Source organism: Lycorma delicatula, chromosome 11 (genome assembly GCF_047948215.1).
Source record: "Lycorma delicatula isolate Av1 chromosome 11, ASM4794821v1, whole genome shotgun sequence".
Lineage (NCBI taxonomy): Eukaryota > Metazoa > Arthropoda > Insecta > Hemiptera > Fulgoridae > Lycorma > Lycorma delicatula.
This window is the reverse complement of record NC_134465.1, coordinates 66,504,482-66,526,153: the sequence shown is the minus strand read 5'-3', so window position 1 is coordinate 66,526,153 and position 21,672 is coordinate 66,504,482. Positions and strand designations below refer to the sequence as shown.

Below are 21,672 nucleotides of genomic sequence, written 5' to 3'. Positions count from 1 at the left end.
TTGTGGGCGTGACACAGTACAGAACACAGTTAAAAAAAAAACCAAAGAAACAGCAAAAATAACACAAAATAAGTAAAAATAAACTCACTTATACAATAATAGAGAGCAAACACGGTTATATGAGAGAACTTTTCAGGACCTGAAAAATCCATCACTTCTTTCTTTTTTCCTGTTTAGCCACCGGTAATTAGCTTTCAGATAATACTTCAGAGGGTGAATGAGGATGATATATATGAGTGTAAATGAAGTGCAGTCTTGTACAGTCTCAGTTCGACCATTCCTGAGACGTGTGGTTAATTGAAACCCAGCCACTAAAGACCACCGGTATCCACGATCTAGTATTCAAATCCATCCCTGGGTGTCTTAAACATAACCCCACAGTTCATGATGTATCTCAAATTAAATGCTTTTTTCTTATTTCCCGTTCTCCTTATCCGAACCTACAATTAAGTATAACTCAGCCTCGGTCTTAATTCTGCCTTGCCTGGGGAACCCCAGGTTTTAATTCTGGGGAACCCCAGAAGGAAGTTTCCCACCAGGATTATGGTCTTGAAATGCTTTTGCCTCAAATAAGGAATACCCAGAGATAGTACTCCCCACCAGGACTATGGTTTTAACTCCCCCCAAAGATGTCGGGTCCGATGTTATTTGAGCTTCCTACTTTTGAGTTCCGAGCTGTTCTTTGGACCTGACATTACCAAGGTATGCCAGCCCTTTCAGCTGGGGCTGCTGTTTAAAAACCAATCCCCCTTCTCAGTATTTTTAGCCCATATGACAGACTTCGAGTAACTGCTGAATGCATTCCAAAGAGCTGGAGTAGTTGCTATGTATGACAGGAGAGTCATATGAACTGAAAAAAAATCTAATATGAATGCACAGATTTTTCTATTGAAATATTAATCAGGTGTGTTTCTTAGATATCATATACAGTCATTTCCCATCTGTATATAAAACAATACATAAATTTTGTTTGATTTTACTGAAAATAAGTGGTTTAAGAGGGGGAAAACACATTGATTATATAACAGTTTCACCATAGTGAGACACTTTTATCATAAGAAATAAATCTATTTTATATAATGTTTTAAAAATTATGTTTTAATTCATTTAGATCATAACTGCCAAAAAAAATAATCACTTGAACTGTCAACTGATATCAGAGTATATAATTAACTATTAAACCAGACAATTATATAGATACAAAAATGAATGACAGCATTACGGGATTTTAAAATGTTTTATTAAATAAATTTAGTTTGATTACAAAAAAATATTTCAGATATTTTCACAAAAAGTAAAATATGGAGTTATTTTTTTTTTTTAATTTAACCTTAAGAAAATTTAATAACCTGTAATTAAAAATCTTAGACTTAATATTTTTACTTTCCTGGCATCATAACTTAAGGGCTATGTTGCAAGAACTTTTGACTGGATAAACCGACTTCGATGAAATTTTGTACAGAGACTCGTGTATATGGAGCAATTTGTTGTTAAATTTTGGGGTCAATATCTCCTGGGGATGGGGTAGATAATTTTTTGGGGCCAATTTTCTCAAAATTTTGCAAACATAACCCACTTTATATTAAGCTTAGTACATGCATGCATACTTTCTTATTTTTTAAAATAATTTTCCCCCAAATTCCATCATCCCCAAAAATTGAAACTTTTTTAAAATTTTCTTTAAACATATAATGATAATTTTACTATAAACTTAAAAAAGAAATCTTAGGTAACTTTTTCATGTATCATTATGTTTCCACTACATAAGAATAAATACCTGATGCCAGGAAAGCACTACATTTTTGTTATCAGCTTTTTTAACCTTTGTATTATGTTTTTATTTGAGAGTTTATCTCTGATAAATATGTGTCAGAAGGAGAAAAATGGTTCACTTAAAGAGAGAAAAGTTCATTGATGCACCTTTATTTGATATTTGTACTCATACAGGATGTAAATATTTATATCAGCAATGTTAAATAGCAGTTGCCGTAAAAAATTAACAATAATGCAAGGTAAGGAGTACTACTGAACTACATACCTGTTCCTTACCCCCATAAAATAAAATAATTACCCCCCCCATAATAAATAGTGATATTTTGAAATAAGAAATAACAAGTGAGGTTTTCTTAAATTAAAATGGTATGAAAATCCCTGGAAATGATTTTGCATTGGAACTTATAATTATGGATGGAGGTTAAGTATTATTAAATTTTAAACACAGAAATGACTTCCAATATTACAAAAATAACTTATCGCTTTTGTGTTCAGTTATTTTCATATTATATAATTTACCAAAAAAATGATTTCTTTATTTCTATATCATTGTTAAATAATTACTAATCTTCCACCTCGGTTAATGACTTTAGTTAACAAGAAGAATATCATAATAATATTATTGTTTTTTTTATTTTAGATATTAATTTTAACTGTTGTAAACTAAAAAATAATACATTTTTATTAGTTTTCAAGTAATTTATTGCTAACTAATATTATATATTGTATCTGACATAAAGTATGAGTTACGTTAAATTTTTGTACTCTTAAAATTTCTAATTCTAGTCAGATTATTGTAATTGTTAATTTATGCCTTTATAATATTGTAATACACATTGAAAAAAAAAAAAAAAAACATGTAGAATATATGTTAATCTATAATTAATAACTACATTTTTTTTTTACTGATAAGTTAATTATGATTTTATATGAATAAAATAATATTTTAATAATTCCCAAGCTTCCAAAGTTAATTAATTCCAAAGTTATATCTTAAAAATTAGATTCGGTTCATAGTTTTTGAGACAAGAGTTTAAAGAGTGATGTACACACCACTCACTCAACAAGCAGATAATAAAAAAACAAATTCTAACAAAGATAAAATGATGGCTACCATGTTTGGGATCGAAAAGAAATTTTGTTGGCAGAATTTATGAACCTGGATTGAGAATACTCATTGACAGTTTTTGTGAAATGTTGAATAGCTTAGGAGAACGATACAGAATATGGCAAGGGATTAGTTTTTTTTTTATGACAATGCATAGCCTCACATCGTTAGCATTAATGGTATGCTAAACAAGTTAATAGTGGCAGATTTTTTGCTATCCCACTTACAGCTCTGATTTGGCACCATCTGATTTTCATATGTTCTAAGAATTGAGGAATTGATAAGCTACATAACACTTAAAAAACAATGATGAACTCTTGTATAAAGACAAAGGTAGGTACTTGGTGGCACTGTACTTTGAGCAGGGAATAGACAAGCTGAGGTCATAGTATGACAGTTTGCTCCCAAATTCAATGTCAAGAAGTAACATAATTATCAATGTAACTTTTGTATATACAAAATTTTTTTCAAATTATTTAGTTTATTTTTATTACTCGACTGGAGGTTTATTTACTATAAATAAATTTACTATATGTAGGTAAGTTCCCTTTAGGAAACTCAGGCAAAAGCTGATGTAATTACTAAGGAAGTTTAGAATTCGCCAAATTTTGTAGGTCATCTGTTCTGATTAAGCCTGCTTTTTGAAACATTTTTTGTTAAAATGCGCTACGTAATCCCATGATAGTCATTAAGATGATTGTTGTTAGGAAGTGGTCGTTTATCGTTTGAATATACCAGATTAAGGCATGGATTCTTCATATCATCTCATGTAATGTTCAGAATGCCCTTCGGATTATTGTTATTGTGTGTCATATTCTTGACTGTGCACGTTATATGACTTGTGTCATTAAAACTATTGATATTTTGGCAAAATTTATTTAATTTCCTAAAATCTATTAATCTAATGCTCAAGCTCTTTACATCACTCTCTCTTCCCCCTCCCCCCTCTCGCCACCCAATCCACATTTGGGAATGTAAATAAACTGGTTTTATCAACAAAGAAAGAGTTTCTTAAGACACCAGCTTGCAATACGGTCTATAAAAAAAAAAACTGCGAAATGTGCCTTTACCTTTCGAACCAGTAGTTAACTCGGGAAACATGGATTGAAGCTGTAGTGTTTTACAATGAACATTTCAAGGCCATCAAAGGTGTAGTAAATGACTTTGTTGGTGCAGAGGCTTTGACAGTTGTCAGTTCAAGGAAGCATTTAACTATTCTAGTATAAAAAAAACATAGCTGTGATTAGCACTCATTTTTTCCACATACCTGCTAGTATTAAAAAACTTGAAACGCAAGTTTGGCGTTGACTGAATTTATTCAATTAATGAATAAAATCTGCAAAATGAACTCCACATTGCCAGAGGTATTCCCTTGTAAACTTTTCCTTGCAAACACAAAGATTTTGAACCTTTGTGTTAAATTGATAGTTTTATTAATGGAACGGGTGAACTTTTGCTAGAAACAATAAGTGCTAACATAGCACCTAAATTCAAATACTGCCCAGTTACCTCAGTGGATGTGGAATGATTCTTTTCCACTTATAAAAATATTTTGAAGTGATTGAAGGCACAATGTTACTACTGAACATTTGGAACAGTAACTGGTTGTTTACATTTACAAAAGTAACAAAATGTTAAATAATTTTTAATTATCAAATTTATCGATATGTTATTCAACTACTTTTTAACTGTATGCTGATTTTGAAATAAAAATTACTATTTTTTTATTTAGTTGCATGTTTTGACACTTTTCATGCATATTTTAAGCATATTTCAAGCTTTATATGTTACATATAATCCGGTCTCTAATGATTAGGCTGCTTTAATATGTTTTAATGCATCAAAGTATAACATGGTAATATGGTTTTTTGAACATATTTAATTTTTATTGAGCCTTGCCTTCAAAATTGTCTTTCTCAACGCAGCAGTGTATTTCAATTTTTTGAAATCATGATGAAATATACTGATAAAATGATGATTTGGGAGTTATTTGCAACCCACAAAAATTTTGGAATTTGCTTAATCCAATACACAAACTCTGTAATGTCAAACAAACTCTTTCATTTTGATTTAGTTAATTATAATAATTTTTCAAGTAATTGTTTTTCTACAATTTCACAAACTGTAAGCCAAAGAAAGCTTTTTTTAACTAGCGCCAGGCTATACAAAAAAAAAAACAACATAATTATGTACATCATCAAAATAATGTCATAATAGGAAGTATGAATCAAAATGTCAAAGAACTAATAAGTTTTTGCTAGTAATTATAATCAGAGAATATAATTAGTTACTAGGTCTAATTTATAATCCAACCAGGCCGGTCTAGTGGTTAACTTGTCATCGCAAATCAGCTGGTTTTGAAGTCGAGAGTTCTAAGTTCAAATCCTAGTAAAGGCAGTTTTTCTTTTATATGGATTTGAATACTAGATCGTGGATAATGGTGATTTTTTTGTTGGTTGGATTTCAAGTAACCACACATCTCACTGAAGAAGAGCCTAGTGTATATGAAATAATACAAGATCATATATACTGATTTAATAATGTTTTATTGTAACAAAAAGAATATAAATTATGTTATAATATTATAATATTTTATCGTAACTAAAAAGCGATTTAACCTAATGATTTAAATATAAAATTGTAATTTATATTATAAATATTTAAATAAGTACTTAATCATATATTTTAATTAAAAACAAATAAATATACAACAATTAAAAGGTTACATTTCTTTAAAAGTATAGTAATAAAATAACAAACACTTTCTTAATTCTTTATTTTATAAGTATACCATGTAGTAAAAAATAAATTAACCTATTGTAACTTTGGAAGTTTATAAAAAATTTCTTTTTATTAATTGACTGCATTACATTTTTCTTTTTGTTATTAACATTTCTTAATTTTTTAAGTTTATAATTTTATTTAAAACTTTTGCTACTTGCAATCAAAAATAAAGTAAACATTTGTTCAGAGTTAAATGAAGATTAGAAGATAATCTATGTAGCTAGAAACCATAATTCAAGTTCATCAATATTGTTCAGCCTGTTAGAAGGAGAGTACAAGGAACACAAAGACAAAATTAATATGATAATGCGGTACCATTATATAATCTTCTACCATTAATAATCTTTGGCTAACAATTAATTTTATTTAGATATAAAACAGTAGATCTGACATTTTAATTAAAAATAATAATTATTATTATTAATAAAATATGTATAGTAATGATTTTTTATATTATTCTAATAATTTACTCTCTGGCTTCTATTTCTTTTTTTAATTTTGGAAGTTTAACGAAAAAATCTTGCATTAACTGGTTAACAGCATCAGGATCATCTTGTTGTACAAAATGTGTTGCATCTTTTATTATTTCAATTGAGAGATTTGGTATTATACGGTCAGTACCTATAATACTATCCACATGTATTGCTATATCTTTTTCACCAAATAATAATAATCCTGGCGGTAAATTTTTATCATCTTTTGGTATGGATTTTAAAAAGTTTTTATCTGGCATTAAATTTAGCATTAAATTTGCTCTGTAGTAATTTATTGGTGGTGTCAGTGCTCCTGAAAAAAAAAAAACAAGTTAATAACTTTATACATTTTTTATTTTAATTTTCTCATTTAATTGCAACTGATACACAATTGTGTAATATTGGGATTGAGGAAAATATTTCTTTGTATTTTCCCAGTAGGATGGCTTTAGGATCGTATAACTTTGGTAATATTAATCATATTTGTTAACACTTACGTGCTTTTGAAAGGTGACATCTCTGAGTATTTTTAGTAAGTTTATGAGTATTGGAAAGTGTCCAACTGGAATTCATCACCTCCCACTCAAATGACATTGAGAAATTATAGAATGTATGTCAGCCCCATTAGTTCAACAATTATGCTGGTACAAATATATGTCTCCGTTATACATGTGAGACCGTCAAGTGTCAAAATAAATAGATTTTTTTGACAAGTCAATTAAGATTCAAAACAAAACCTTAAAGAAATATTTATCAATTGATTTCTATTTCCTATATTAGCAAATCCCATCTCATTTGTTTCGTTATCAAAAACCATTCTGTATAATAAATTTTCTGTTAAAGATTCTGAATAAAGTTTTCTTTCCCAAAAGTAAGCGCACTACATAAAGAAAGGCTTTTGGGTGTTCTAATGGTATGAATGGGGGATGATGTATAATTGATTGGGTTATTTTTTATACATTATTTATTAGTACTTTACACATTATTTGTTCCAAACTTTTTTATGGCTGTGATATATGAAAACTAGAGTCAGAATTATGGGAGTAATAGTGTTCACTACACTGTTAGTCCTTGATGTAAATGAAGTGAAGATTTCAATTATAGACTTATAGGCTTGAACATCACCAGCGTTTCAAAAAGCTTGAAATGCTGGTATGCAACAGTATATAAACTTATTAAAAAAGGCAACGGGAAATCGCTTTGCAGGTAACCATGCACTAGTAAACCTAAAATTAGAGTTTGATATCTTGAGAGTGGCATGTCAGTTTTGTGACTGATTTTATCACATGTCAGATTACCTACAACCATTACACATGATTATGACACCTACCACACATTTTTAAACTGTTACTATCATTTAGGATATATTTTAGTTATCTATGGAATGAATTATTTTGTCTATTTATTGTTCTTTTAATGACCATCAAGAAAAACAAAAGTAAGTCAAAAGTCACTAGATAAAACAACAAAATGAGCTGACTTTTACTGTAATGAAGGTGAAGTCTTCATTAAAAAATTGAGAAGTGAATGGAGCATAATCTACAGCAGAAACTCCACAGTAGGGAAAGCTTAAAATATGTGAGTAAAAAAAACACTTTTAGATAATTCTGATAAATGTATAAAGAAATATTGTCCTGTTTTTTAGTAAAAAAAATGTTACGCCTCCTGTTCAAAAAACGTTAACTAATTGTTAAAATAAAGAAACAGTTAAAAATTGGAAATGGAGTTATTTACTCTTTGAGTTCAAGTTATTTAATTGAAAGACCTCAGTATCAGCTGTTTTTGGGTGTATTTTTTTTTCTAAAAACTGATAATTTACTTAAAAGCATAATTCTCAAATAGAATTTAATTTTGAAACTTCTTTTTTGAATTCAGATAATACAAAGTACAGCTGTAAACAAGATATTAAATACATTTTTTGAAAAATTAAAAAAGAATTGAAAATAATTTAGTAATATTTTGTAATTCCTTGTAGAAAGTAACCCTATCATCATCTATACCAAGTTCAGATTTCTTATCACTTTATTCTTTATTTAATTTTCCCAAAATCACATTATCACAATAGCAATATTTTCCGTTACTTTTCACTAAAGTTAAAGCGTATATACTATCTATTGTTAATCATGTGCTCTATAACTAGTATTGAATAATATCTAAAAACTTTTAGAGGTGTAATGTTATGACAGAATTGATTACAAACCAAATACATGCGTCTCAAATAATTGTTTATCAAAATACTGTTAGTCTAACATTATGACCACACAAGTTGTTAATTTAAATATTAAAAAGTGTAAAATTTAAATATGAAATATAAAAATAAGTTAACTGAAAAATAAAAAATAAAAAACTGAAAAGTTAACTGAATTACGACATTACAATATTACATTCTTTGGTTTTTTGGTTTTGTCTGTCCTCAGTAATAGTAATAATGGCAATACAGGAATCAGATAATGAGTTACCTTGCCTATTTTAAAATACAATTAAAAAATAATTTGCTTCATTAACTGCAATTAATTATTTTTAGTAAGATATGCATTATGTATATTGTTTTATAATCAGTACTTATATGTCAGAACTGAATCAACTTTCTAAATGTACAATATAAAAAATAAGATTTGTTAATGCTGATATTTTTAATAAGAACATAAGAACATCTTAAATCATGCCAGATCATAAACCATATTCCTCCCATGCAAACAAAGCTTAGTCCAATACAGTATTCAGTATTCAATTGTGACAAAGTTTAACAAGTATGAGTGGCATCTGAAATGAAATGCACACTGGAATGTATCAGAAGAACAAAATTTCATATAAAGTGACACAGGTGTTGCCATCTTTTAGTTTCATTCCCCTGCTAACATTACAAAACTTGTTTACTTATGTCCTCATATTCTGTCAGTCACCATTATTATAGAATCAAGTATACCTGCTATGTTAATGCATCCTAATATGTAGAGAATGAATTTTTAATGGCAGAAAAAATGAACGTTAGTGACATTCATTGTCATCTAAAATGTTATTTACATTGATGAAACTGTTGACTGAAGTCTTTCAGCAGGCGAATAGTAGAATTTTGTACATTAAAAGCTGATAAAGCGAATATGGAGGATGAACCTCACCATGGTCCATTAGTTTTTATGACTGATGAGAAACACCAAAAAAAGCTGAATAAATGAATTTAAAATGATGCAAACTCATAGAAAGGAACAAACAACAAAAGGAATGTTAAGAACCGTTTCTGAAAAATATCATGACTTCCTTTTCAATATTGTAATGGGAAATGAAACTTGGGTACATCTTTATAACCCAGAAGAAAAACAGCAGAGCATATGGAATACTGGCATTCTGGTTCACCACAATAAAACAATTCAAAACATAATCCTCTGCAAAAAATTTTGTAAATTCTGAACATGTGTATGTGACTTACTTACTGTTACTATTTGGAAACCAGTTTGAAAGTAAATTCCCTTCAATAGATTATGACATTAAGACCCTTTAGGAGACCACAGAAGCAATAATACTAAAATACAATACTGCTTGGTCAAACACAACACACTCAACAGTCAAGATTCTTGTGAAGCTAAAATTTGAACCTATTCCTTTCTATCCATACTCAGCAGATTTCTTTCCTCATGATCTTTCTTATTTCTGCAATTAAAGAGAAATATTATTCATTTCATCATCGAAGATGAGTCATGGATCAAGGAAAGACTTCCAGCATTCTTCATTGACAAAATGAGCAAACTAGTTCACCATTGGGAGAAATGTGTAGTTGTAAGTGGTGATTGTTTAGAAAAATAAATGTAAGTTTTTGTAGCAAATGAAATGTGATTTTAAGCCATAATTGTTCCATTTGACTATTTCTTTTTATTTACGAGTGTGTGTTACATTTCCGCCATCCCTCATATGAATAATAAAAATAAATTATTACCAGGTTTAGCAAAAGTAAAACGGTAAGCTTCTTTATCCTCTTCATTGTATGGTGACGCTTTTTTCTTAGTATAGAATATTACATTTAGAAATCTTAAATCTCTCAACTGTATAAATAACTCTGGCAAATATGGTATTTGAAAGAAAAAAAAGTACCTGTAAACAATAATAAAATTATTTTCATGTAATCTAAATTGCTGTTAAAATAATTTTTTTTATATTTATGTCTTAAAACTTATAGGTTTTATTCTAATTATAATGTAATTTTTTATTTAGTATAGAATAACTTAACAATTTAAATAGTCTGGTCGATATTCTAAGAATCTTTACAAATTAAACACATTTTTTTTTTTTTGAATGGGAGGATGTATTTATAAAGAAATCTTTACAAATATATAATTTAAAAGTGTAAAACTTTCTTATTTGTTGATTATTTCCTTAAGTGAAGGCATCTGATAAATGATTTTAGGAAAATTTTTAAAACTTTAAGGAAATTAAACTGAAATAACGAGAAAGAAGACTTGAATGTTATCTGTATAAGAAACGGGTAGACCTGGAACAGAGTAAAAGATAAAGGGAATCTTTGATTAAGAAGAAGTATGTCAGGGAAGTTATTCTGAACCCTTTGATTTCTAACTTTATATGTAAAAGAAGTGGCACAGGAATTGAAGGACAAATTTAAGATTGCAATAGTTATCCGAAGACAAAAAAAGCTGTTCAGATTTTCTCATGACTATGTTTTTTTGGTAGAAATAAAAAATGAGTCTGAAGAAATACTAGATGGCATTGATTTAATGCTAATAAAGAAATTCAGTATGAAAATAAACAAGAATAATATAAAAGTAATTTAATATGATGAAAAGCAACATGATGAATTATATGTTTAGATAAATATAATATATTTATCTTACAATAGAAATTACAATTTTGTTAATCAGTTATTAAAAATAACAAGGATCGAAGTAAAGCAGAAATCAAAAGCGATTTGCATAAACAAGAAAAGCTTTAATGCAGACAAAACTCAAGTCTCTTAACAATTATTTTAAAATATGGAGAACTGGTGGGAAAGATTCTGATGTGGTTTTCACCTTTCTATAGAACATTTCTTAAGGAAGGTTTAGGTATGTGAAAAGAGGAAAATCTTCAACTTTATATATACAGTGTTTCTAAAATGATGGGCTGGCTGTACTTTTTCGGATTCTACTTGTAAAACTAAACAAAAAATATCCTTAGGAAAAATGGCAATTTCTCCTTCGTTCTCCCTGTGTCCACCATTTTATTATTTTTATATTAAAATTTGTATCTCAAGTTCAAATAGTTTAAAGTTCGAATAAATTTTTAAACTAACAAAAAATCATGACTTAAATACCGTCGCAAATTACAAAATGGTGGCCATGTTTATTTTCAATCCGTTATATCTCCATAAATATTCGTTTTTTCAAAATGTATGTTTCTGCTAAAATATTAAGCTTTTTATTTTCAACAAAATGACAATATTTTTTTGTTAGATCGGTCAACAAAGAGCCGAGTTATGGTGGGAAATTAATGTTGTAATTTTGTGTCTGTTTTAGTGTCCTCCACTTTGTGTTCAATTTGATTAAATATTCTTTTTATTTTTGTTAATTCTAGTATTGTAAATTAGTATCAAATTATTTAATATTAAATTTTATTGTGAGAAAATTATTACTTAATTTGATACTAGAGTTAACAATAAATAAAAACAATTAATATTTAATCAAATTGAATGCAAAGTGGAGCTCATGAAAATTACAACATTAATTTAAATACATCAATTTTCACCATATCTTGATTATTTGTTATCACATTTTAAAACATAAAACTTCATTTTCTTCAAAATAAAAGGCTTTATATTTTAGCAAATTTTGATAAAACTAATATTTATGGAGAAATATGGGATTGAAAAATAAACACGGCTGCCATTTTGTAAATTGCAAAGGTATATAAGTCATAATTTTTTGCTATGTTATAACTATTACCAAGACGTTTACCATATCACTAATGTGTTCCTCTATCCGAACTTGAGATATAAATTTTTATATAAAAATAATAAAATGACGGACAGGGAGAGAATGAAGGAGAAACTGCCATTTTTCCTAAGGATATTTTTTGTTTGGTTTTAAAAGCAGTATCTGAAACAGTATAGCCATCCTGCCATTTTAGAAACATTTTGCATATGAGTTTCAAATGTTTACTTTTTAAAATAGGTTCCCTGACTCAAAAGATTAGACAAAATGTATATTCCATAAATTATGTTACAGAATAAGTTAAAAAAACTAATTTGATTCCTTAGCAAAATATTGTATTTGCAGGCTCGGCTAGTGTGCAAGAACAAACTATATTGTACCAACTTTAAGAACTATTTGAAAGAAGATATTTTTCTGTAATAAAGAAAAGAGGCTTTGCACCTGGACGCAGCAGTTAGACGCAATACATCAATGGATTAGAAAGAATTCTTAAAAATTTTATATATAATATAGTATTTAATGGTTGGAAGACCCTGGTCAATAGGAAAAACAAAAAGAAAAAGACATGTAATGTGGTGTTACAGGAAGTAGTAATTGAAAATTAGATGGGTTGATAAAGTATGTAATAGAGAGATCTTAAGATGAATGGGAGGAGAGAAGAGAAACTTTGTTAGAATCTTCTAAACATTCAAGTCAGATTGTTAGGGTGTATTTACTACAAAAAGAAAATGCTTATATTCAATATAACATATCTATCTTATTAACAATTTATTGAGAAATATTAAGGTTTACCCCATATTATAAACTTTAAACCTTTTTTCTGTATAATTATAGTTTCAATCTATGCGTATTTCATGAAATTCTGTAACAGTTGCAATAAATCACTCTACAAAGGACTCCATTTTCATAAAGCATCTTCACAACCTGTTTAAAGGAAATCAATTGATTTCCTTTAAAACTGCTATAATTTCAGAGATAAATGAGATTTCATTTCATAAATGAGTACCGTTTTAATTAAATATAGAACACTACACAGACCTTATATTTTTAGTTCAAATTTTTCATTGTAGGGAATTATGAATCAAATTTTATGCTTTCAAGTTAGTGACTGATTAATACTATACTTAATTATGTTATTAAAAAATTACCACTGAACTAAAACAAGGAAGAGTATCATATCAAATCAGTCAAATGACTGATAACTTTATGATAAATAAATACAATATTTAATAATGTTTTGCTTAAACTCTTTTTAACAAATTTTTAGGCTTATTTTAATCATTTTGTGTCTGGATGACCACTTCTAAATTCACATTTCAGGGAATGGATGGTAGTGTTAAACTTACCATATTAATATCCAATACGATTTTTGCAGGATCTTCAGTTGCTATTGAATTCTATAAATACATTAAAACCTATTCATTTTATAATTTGTCAATTTGGTTGTGAATATCAACTATTGGATATTAATATGGTAAGTTTAACTTATCTAATTACTGGTGGTTTATATTTGATACGCTAGAATCAAACATCATATGATCCAAGGATCATATGATGCTCACATGATCTGATGGACCGTCTGCTATTCGCAGTGAGACTTAGAAAAAAGTGGTGTCCTCTGACCTTAGCATGCTGTGTGCAAGGGTTACATCTGGTTAGGAAACAGTACCATCGCTGCAGTAGCATCAATGATGTGGTTGTGGAATACCACAAGCGCATGGTAGATGTACCAGCAAGTACATGGAAAATATGTTCATGCCATCAAGGAAGCCAAACTCAAATGTTGGCAAGACATGTGCCAAATGTATATAATCAAATGTTGACTACATGCGCGAGATGCAGGGTAGGCAGCCCCTGGCAGCTTGTGAAATCATACTACTGGCCAAAGCCATTGCACATTCTGTCTAGTGTCTGATGTGGGTTTGGTGGCCAAGACCACATTTTAATACCTGTGGCAACTTACCAGGCATTTCTGTTTACTCTATTTCCAGATGCTCTGAAGGGTGAAGCAGAATCGGCGTTAGGGTGGATGGACACCCTTTCCTGACATGCAGGCTGTGGATTCTGTTGATACAGACTGGGTGATTTCTCTAATGGCAATGAGAAATTTACTAGGATTGACCAACTTGACCCAGATTTTTTCACCATCTTTTGCTTGTCATAAGAGAGTCACTTGGTAGATTGTTCTCAGGGTGCCTTACCTGGGGTTGCTTTCTCACTTGTTGGAAGCTGGTTATGTTGAGGGTGGTCTTAAAACCTGGAAGCGATCCTAGTGAGGTCAGCAGTTATCAACCCATCAGCCTCTTGCTGGCTCTCGGTAAGTTGCTGGTAAGACTGGTTGTGGAACGGCTCCAGGGAAGCATCGATATGAATGGAAAGCATTGATATGATCACTTCCTTCCTTGTGTTGGAGTTCTAGCCTCTATGAGTTTTGGAATGTCGCAATGTTCCTGAAGCCCTGCAGGTCGTGGTCTGAGACTATTTATCTATCTGCATGGCTCTGTTCACAAAGACGCATGCCTAGTTGTGGAAAAATTTGTAACCAGGGGAAGCCCACAAGGTTTCATTCTAATCCCCTGCTGTGGAACCTGATTTTTGACGGATTTCTGAGACTGACATTCCCAGAACGGGTCACGGTCCAGGCTTTCACCGATGACTGTCTATTTCAGTTCATGGTAAAAAAAATTAATGACCACAACTGGAAGAAAGAGTGCAGGTGGCCTTGTCAGCTGCAGAAGGTTGAATGGACAATCAAAATTTAAAAAATTTCTGTGCCAAGACAAAGTATATGCTTCTGAAGGGAGCAGACAAATTACCATACAGTCGAAACCCCCACATTAAATATAAAGTCTGTGTAATCAGTCAAGTTAGGGTTCAAAATTACCTAGGTGTTTTTTTTGACGAAATGTTGCTGTTTAGGCACATATTAAACAAGTAGTGGTGAATGCCGTCTGTAATGCACAAGCTTAGAAGGATTGGTCAAAAGGATTATGGGCTGTCGGGCCGTTAATTGTACATGGTGAATTGTGGTGTCTTCGAGAGTATCATCACTTTGCTATTTTTGTTATTGTTTTAATTTAAAATAATTACATCAGAACAATGTAATTTTTTTAAATTTGCTTCAGAAAATTCCTAAATAATTTTTTGCTATATCTGAAAAATTACGTTTTTGGAATATGCTGTGTTGGATATTAGCAAACTAATTTCATATTATATCGAAAATTCATTTTACTTTTTTTTGGACTTGCGAGTAACTGATAAATTTTAACTTTTTACTTATTCAGGAACTGGATAATCTGTAATGAATGAGTCAGTGACGGTTGTCAAATTTATATAGTTCAACTTTTTTTTTCTTTAATTTATATTGAAATGATAAAAAAAAAATACCATATTATTTTTTCAATTACTTAAAAATTATATTAAAGCCTAACTCATAAGCCTACCATAATTTCCATTATTCTATTCAAATGTATACTACCTATTATTAGTCTTCCATATCCCTAGTATGGATTCAGTGAGTGTGAAAACCATTATGCACGAGACACTCTGGACTGGAAAGAAAGGATACTGAATGTAGATGAGATGTGGAGAAATTGTCTAACTGAAGCAGAACTGGAAATGAGATTAACAGTGGTATGGATATTAGGGCTTCAAGCTTTCCATTAGGCATCCATCCGATCAAATATTTTATGAAAGTTTGGGTTTCTGGATGGGGCTAAAATACAATATACTAGCATTTTTTTTCACTGTATATGCATGAAAGTTAAAAGTGGTAGTGTGGTATAGAAAATAGTCAAAGTATTTGAAAAATTTCAAATCTGAAGCAGATTAGAATCCAAAATATCAGATGGAATACAGATATATTTCCAAACCATTTTAAAAATATTTTGGAAAAGAAAGGATTGTAGACATGCTTCAATCTAGTTGAATAGCAAATAAAAAAAATTAATTCTAATATATAATTACATCTAGTTATATTACCATGACATCCTTAATTGTGTAAAACTAGTTGAAATAAATTTTCTAAATATAATGGGATGTGGTGCATTCATTATTACATAACTGTCTACCATTTGACTGTAAATCATGACAAAGAACCATGCAATTATGCCACCCCAATCATGAGCTACTATTGTGGCTTTTTCACGTCCTGAAATGATTGAAATACAAAAATATTTAGTATTAGTTTCTAAAAAAAAAAAACAAAACAAAAAACACACAAATAAAACAATTAAATATTAGATGTCACAGACCATTATATAACAAATTTTTTATGTTGTTGTTTTATTAATAAAGCTCAAAAGGAAAAACTTTGCTTTTATAAAACAGAAAAAAAAGTTTTTCCAAAAAGTAACACAAAATATTTTAATATTGCTTCCTGAAGTTATGTTCATTAATTAATTAAAATAAAATAGAAACCAAAGAATGTAGTTTTATGAAATTGCTAAAAGTAGATGTAAATTACATCTTTATATGTAATCAATGATTTAGAAATCAAAAGCATACTTTCAAACATGTTATAGGTGTTAATTATTACAACCGTAATGGTTGTAGATGACCTAATGTGAGTTACAATTCATTCTGAGAATTACATAAGCATTCTCAAAAATAATAAGCATCCCATGTCGGCCATGTCCCATGTCTTACAAACGAAAGTAAGATAAGAAGTTATTTCCTGTAATCTGCTTCATTAATTAAATGTATGGCTGCATATCAACATGCCAAGTTTTACAGACATTTATATGACATTCAGCTCTATGAACGAAACTTTCTCTGTTCATTGTAGGGACTGGCTATGTAATGAACATCATGATTAAGAGAGAGACTTAGATTGGTGCTTTTTGTATGTCATGTACTTACTTTATAGTGGATGGGCCATATATAAACTTGGTCTCAGCCATCTGACACAATATGTGTCAGAAGATAAAGTGTCAGTTGAAAGAAGTCTTTTTTAAGCCTTATTTAAATATTGACTTTTACAAGTCATGAGGTTAAAAGCAGCTACCAACAATTTATTAACCCTGGTCCTGAGTAAGTTCTGGTCCAGAGTATGCTACTCTGATAGCAGATTGTCTTTCTTAATTCCAGCCTGGCAATATTTTAAGTAAAGATATAGCCAAAATTGATAAACTCAAATTTTTGAAGTCAGGCTTTTATTTGAATTTTAATATATTTGTTGTTTTTCATTTGTATAAGGGAGCTTTTACATTCCCTTCTTGATTAGTTCTACTTTATTTATAAATTATTTACAATCTGATTCAAACCTGATACAAAAACCATGAAAGCATCCTGACATTGATTATACATTTTGTTAAGTTACGATAATTTTATATTACTGTTACTGTTCATTAATACTTGTTATTTGTAGGTAATTATAATTTTAGGATCCTATTAGAAGCATCCAACTTTTAAATTCTAGCAGTAAATGTAATATAAGTGCTGTCATGTTACTTAGATATTATAGTAATTCAAAAAAAATATATATTTACCTAAAGCATTAATAAGATTTTTTACATCTTCAACAAGGTATTTTATCTGATAATACTTTCTTCCAGCTGGTTTCTCAGAATCACCATATCCCCGTAGATCTGGTGCAATTATCCTATGCAGTTAAATTTAATTAAATGTTAATAAAAATACCATTGTGCATTGTTAAATATTTAAAAAAAAAGCCTATCGACTTAGTCTAATGGAAAATTAATTTTTCCAAATCAGTTGTTAACAGCTGATTATCAAAGCCGATGGTTCTAAGGTTCAAATCCTAGTAAAGTAAATTGCTTTTATATGGATTTGAATACTAGACAGATTACTGGTGTACTTCGATGGTTGGAGTTCAATTAACCACATGTCTCAGGAATGGTCGACCTGAGTCTGTACAAGATTTCACCTCATTTACAAATAATACATATCATCCTCATCTCACTGGGCCATGGGGAGGGTTTGCTTATTGTTCACTAGTTGAACAGATATACACATTAGAAAAATAAAAAAATATTTAAATAGCAATATTAAATTAATCATATTAACAATTTTTTTTACCTTTATAATTTGTTCTTCATGTTACAGTCACAATAAAGGAAAAACTCTTACAGTAGCTAATGTTCTTTAACTAACTATAATTAAACATTGAGCTGTTTCTAATTGTATCTTTACAATTATTAATGTTGCTCTTAAATAGTAGTATAGCTGTGGTTATTAAATGCTAATAAAACCAACAGCATGTGGTGAATCTGCACCTGACATTGTTTAATTTTGCTAAGATACATGAATCAGTTTATTAAACAAACATGGCTTCAACAACTGACAAAATCAAAAAAGGTGGAGGTAGATTTCACCAGTGCAAATATATTTCCATCTTAATACAAAAGATTTCCATCTTAAAGTAACGAAAAACTTCAAATTTACTCAACACGACAATGGTTGCATGAGAAAAAAAGTTTCTCATGTTTAGCATACAAGCCCCATCTTCTTACAATTCCAGAAAAATTTTGTTCATACCTTACCGTAAGGGTTGGTCATATCAAAAATTGTTTCAGACAAAAGTTTTAGGTAATGTTTGGATCACTTTAAACTGATTCGATGCTGTGCCTATTAAAGGAAGAATGATTTTTTGTCTTCAAAAACCCATTTTTCCACCCCCTGGGCCAATGGTTGGTTATATCAAAAAACATTCCTTATTAAGTTTTAGGCTCTTATTCAAAACCAACCAGGTTGGTCTAGTGGTGAACTAGTCTTACCAAATCAGATGATTTGGAAGTAGAGAGTTCCAGCATTCAAGTCCTAGTAATGTCAGTTATATTTATACGGATTTGAATACTAGATCGTGGATACCGGTGTTCTTTGGTGTTTGGGTTTCAATTAACCACACATCTCAGGTATGGTATAACTGAGACTGTACAAGACTTACATTTATAAATTATTTCGAGATATATATTTATGAACTCTTTTTTATATATACTCTGTATATAACTTTATTTCAATTAATTTTTTCTTCTTTTGATCCTGTTTAGCCTCTGGGAATCACAATCGGGTATTACTTTTGGGGATATGTACGAGTGTAAATGAAGTGTAGTCTAGTACAGTTTTAGGTGGGCCATGTCTGAGATGTGTGTGTAATTGAATCCCAACCACCAAAGAACACCGGTATCTGCTATCTAGTATTCAAATCTGTATTAAAGTTACTAGGATTTCAATGTTGGAACTCGCGGTTTCGAAATCAGCTGATTTGTGAAAACGCGCGTTCGCCAATAGACCAACCCAGTGGGTGTAATGTCAATTTCAAAAAATAAAATTATATGTATTTAACGTTCTATTACTTTTAAGTAAAATATTTAAATTTTATAAACAATAGCGATTCTACTAAAATAATAACCTCCAAATAAATAAATATCTTAGACAATTTGTTTATAGTTTAAAACGTGTAAACCTCCGTCTACAATATATTATTGTGACCAACTGTTCGTTTTCTATTGGAGCTAAAGAACATAATAATAGTATAAAGAAAGGCTGTTTCGATAAATCCAATTATGCTTATCACATTTTATAAAAATGTGACATAATTACAGCTAATTATTACAAAAATAATAACAAATAATTTTATTAAATATTAGATTTTTCCACCGATTATTATAAAATAAGCAATCTCTAAAAATTTTATATATTTTTTAATAACAATAAATTAATCAATGAACATATCAAATTTGAAGATGATTTTCTATCTAAATTAATAATTATAACTTGCCTAACTTGTTGTTACAGCAATGACAACTTGTTGTTAGGTTATTAATTATATTATATAGTTATAATTTTTTATTTACGTTTTTAATTTTAATGTTTTAATTTACAAAAAAATACCTCTCCTGAGGATGGACAAATGACCCAAATACCTTGGGATATAATATAAATTGTTGGTAAGGGTGATTTTTATTTTTATATTATAACAAATTATTTAACATAACTTGCCACTTAATAAATAAATGTTTTTTTCTGATCGGAACAAAATCCTGTTAATTAGTCAAGGTTAGCGAGCGTAGGTTAAGTTTGATTAAATTATATTTATAAAATAAGTAAATATAATAACCATGTATTAAAATTAATAAAGATACTCTTTTGAATCTATGTTAAACTCTATATCGGCCAATTTTTCACCGAAATCTGATAGACTACTTTGTTTTTAAATAAAGCTGTAGCTGCAGTGGCGTTATAAGTAAGTACAAATTATTTAATCAAACACATGAAATGATATTAATGTAAATACATTAATTTTGAAATATTACTACAAAATAATTAACAGCTAAGAAATCGTTACTGAAAATTATTACGAGCATATAGTATATCTGTACATGTTGAAGGTAAATCATATGTTTGTCTTTATTTTAATTCATCAACAGAACAATATTGTTATTGTAAAAGTAAACTTTTAATTGTAAAATAAACTGATTGTACAGTTACCTTTCTCATAAAGTGTGCATCGGTAATAAACTGAAAGCTCTTCTTTTTTTTCTCTTCAAAACTCATGTTTTTAAAAAACCCAAAAACTGGACATTACACATTATACGAGAAAATATTTAGGCATAATATATGTTCATAATGATTACAAGCTTAGTGTTTTGTAAAGATTCTTCAGAGTAAAACTGTTCACTCCATTTGGTTAACAAACAAAATCAGTTTGATCATCCCACAAGAATTTATCAAATCAAAAACTTCTGCGGACAACAAAAATGCTATCAATATCCCTAATGGGAATTCTGGCCATGCAATCTGCAATGTTATGTCTACCCGAGAAGCACAATGTGACTGTTTTATACATATTTTAAGTTAGATGGTTACAATGCATCCATTGAATAATTTTTTGAAGCTGCAATTAAGCAATTCTCAATTTCTTTTTAATAATTATCTTTAGAAATAGTAGTTGTGTTACCTGTGAGAAGAGTTATAATGAATGGCTAAAGATTTTGAGGCAGATCATTAATAAACAATAAAGAAAGCAAAAACTTTTATCTGAGGTGCACCACATTCTACATTTTGAAGTGAGAACCTAAATTTACATGTGCATTTTTGTCAAAGATAAAATTTCTACTACCTGTTCACAATTTGTGAAGTACAACTTGAAAAGAAAGTTTCTCCTCCGATACTGATACCACAGCTACAAAGTAGTTTTAAAAATATTTCAGAAAATTGAAAATGAAATTGTTTTATCTTAAAGAATTTAAAATACTTTACAAAAACTGGGAAATTGCTACATCTTGTTAGACGTGTTTGCTAATGGAAATATAAAAATTAAATTACCTTATCAGTATAATAGTACATCTGCTGTTAAGCTGTCCCATCAGTACACTGCACAATAATATTTATCAAGAATAAACATAGCAATATACATATACATTTTCTTTAATTATATCACGCATTTGAGTATGATATTTTAAGTACGTTATAATACACATCTTACTCTGTTCAAGTAGCATTTGGATAGGTAATACAGAACATACTTTAAGAACTGATTCAGTATATGAAAAACAGAATAAAAATCCATTTATTACCAACAACTATTCTATCTATCTATCTATATTATCAGTCCCTTTTTTTTTTTTTTAAATTTATTTCTCATTAGTAAGTTGTG

At 29.3% G+C, this 21,672-nt stretch overlaps 1 protein-coding gene across 1 annotated transcript; it reads right to left on the bottom strand.

Moving 5' to 3' along the window:
* Positions 1-6,111: 6,111 nt before the first annotated feature.
* LOC142331961 (epoxide hydrolase 4-like) lies at positions 6,112-21,382 on the bottom strand. The gene is made up of 5 exons (XM_075378015.1): positions 21,342-21,382; positions 17,543-17,655; positions 16,035-16,203; positions 10,070-10,224; positions 6,112-6,451 (listed from the first exon to the last, which is right to left on the bottom strand). Exons 1-5 carry the CDS (start codon positions 21,380-21,382, stop codon positions 6,132-6,134), a joined length of 798 nt encoding a protein of 265 aa, XP_075234130.1. The 3' UTR covers positions 6,112-6,131.
* Between the last annotated feature and the right edge of the window lie 290 nt (positions 21,383-21,672).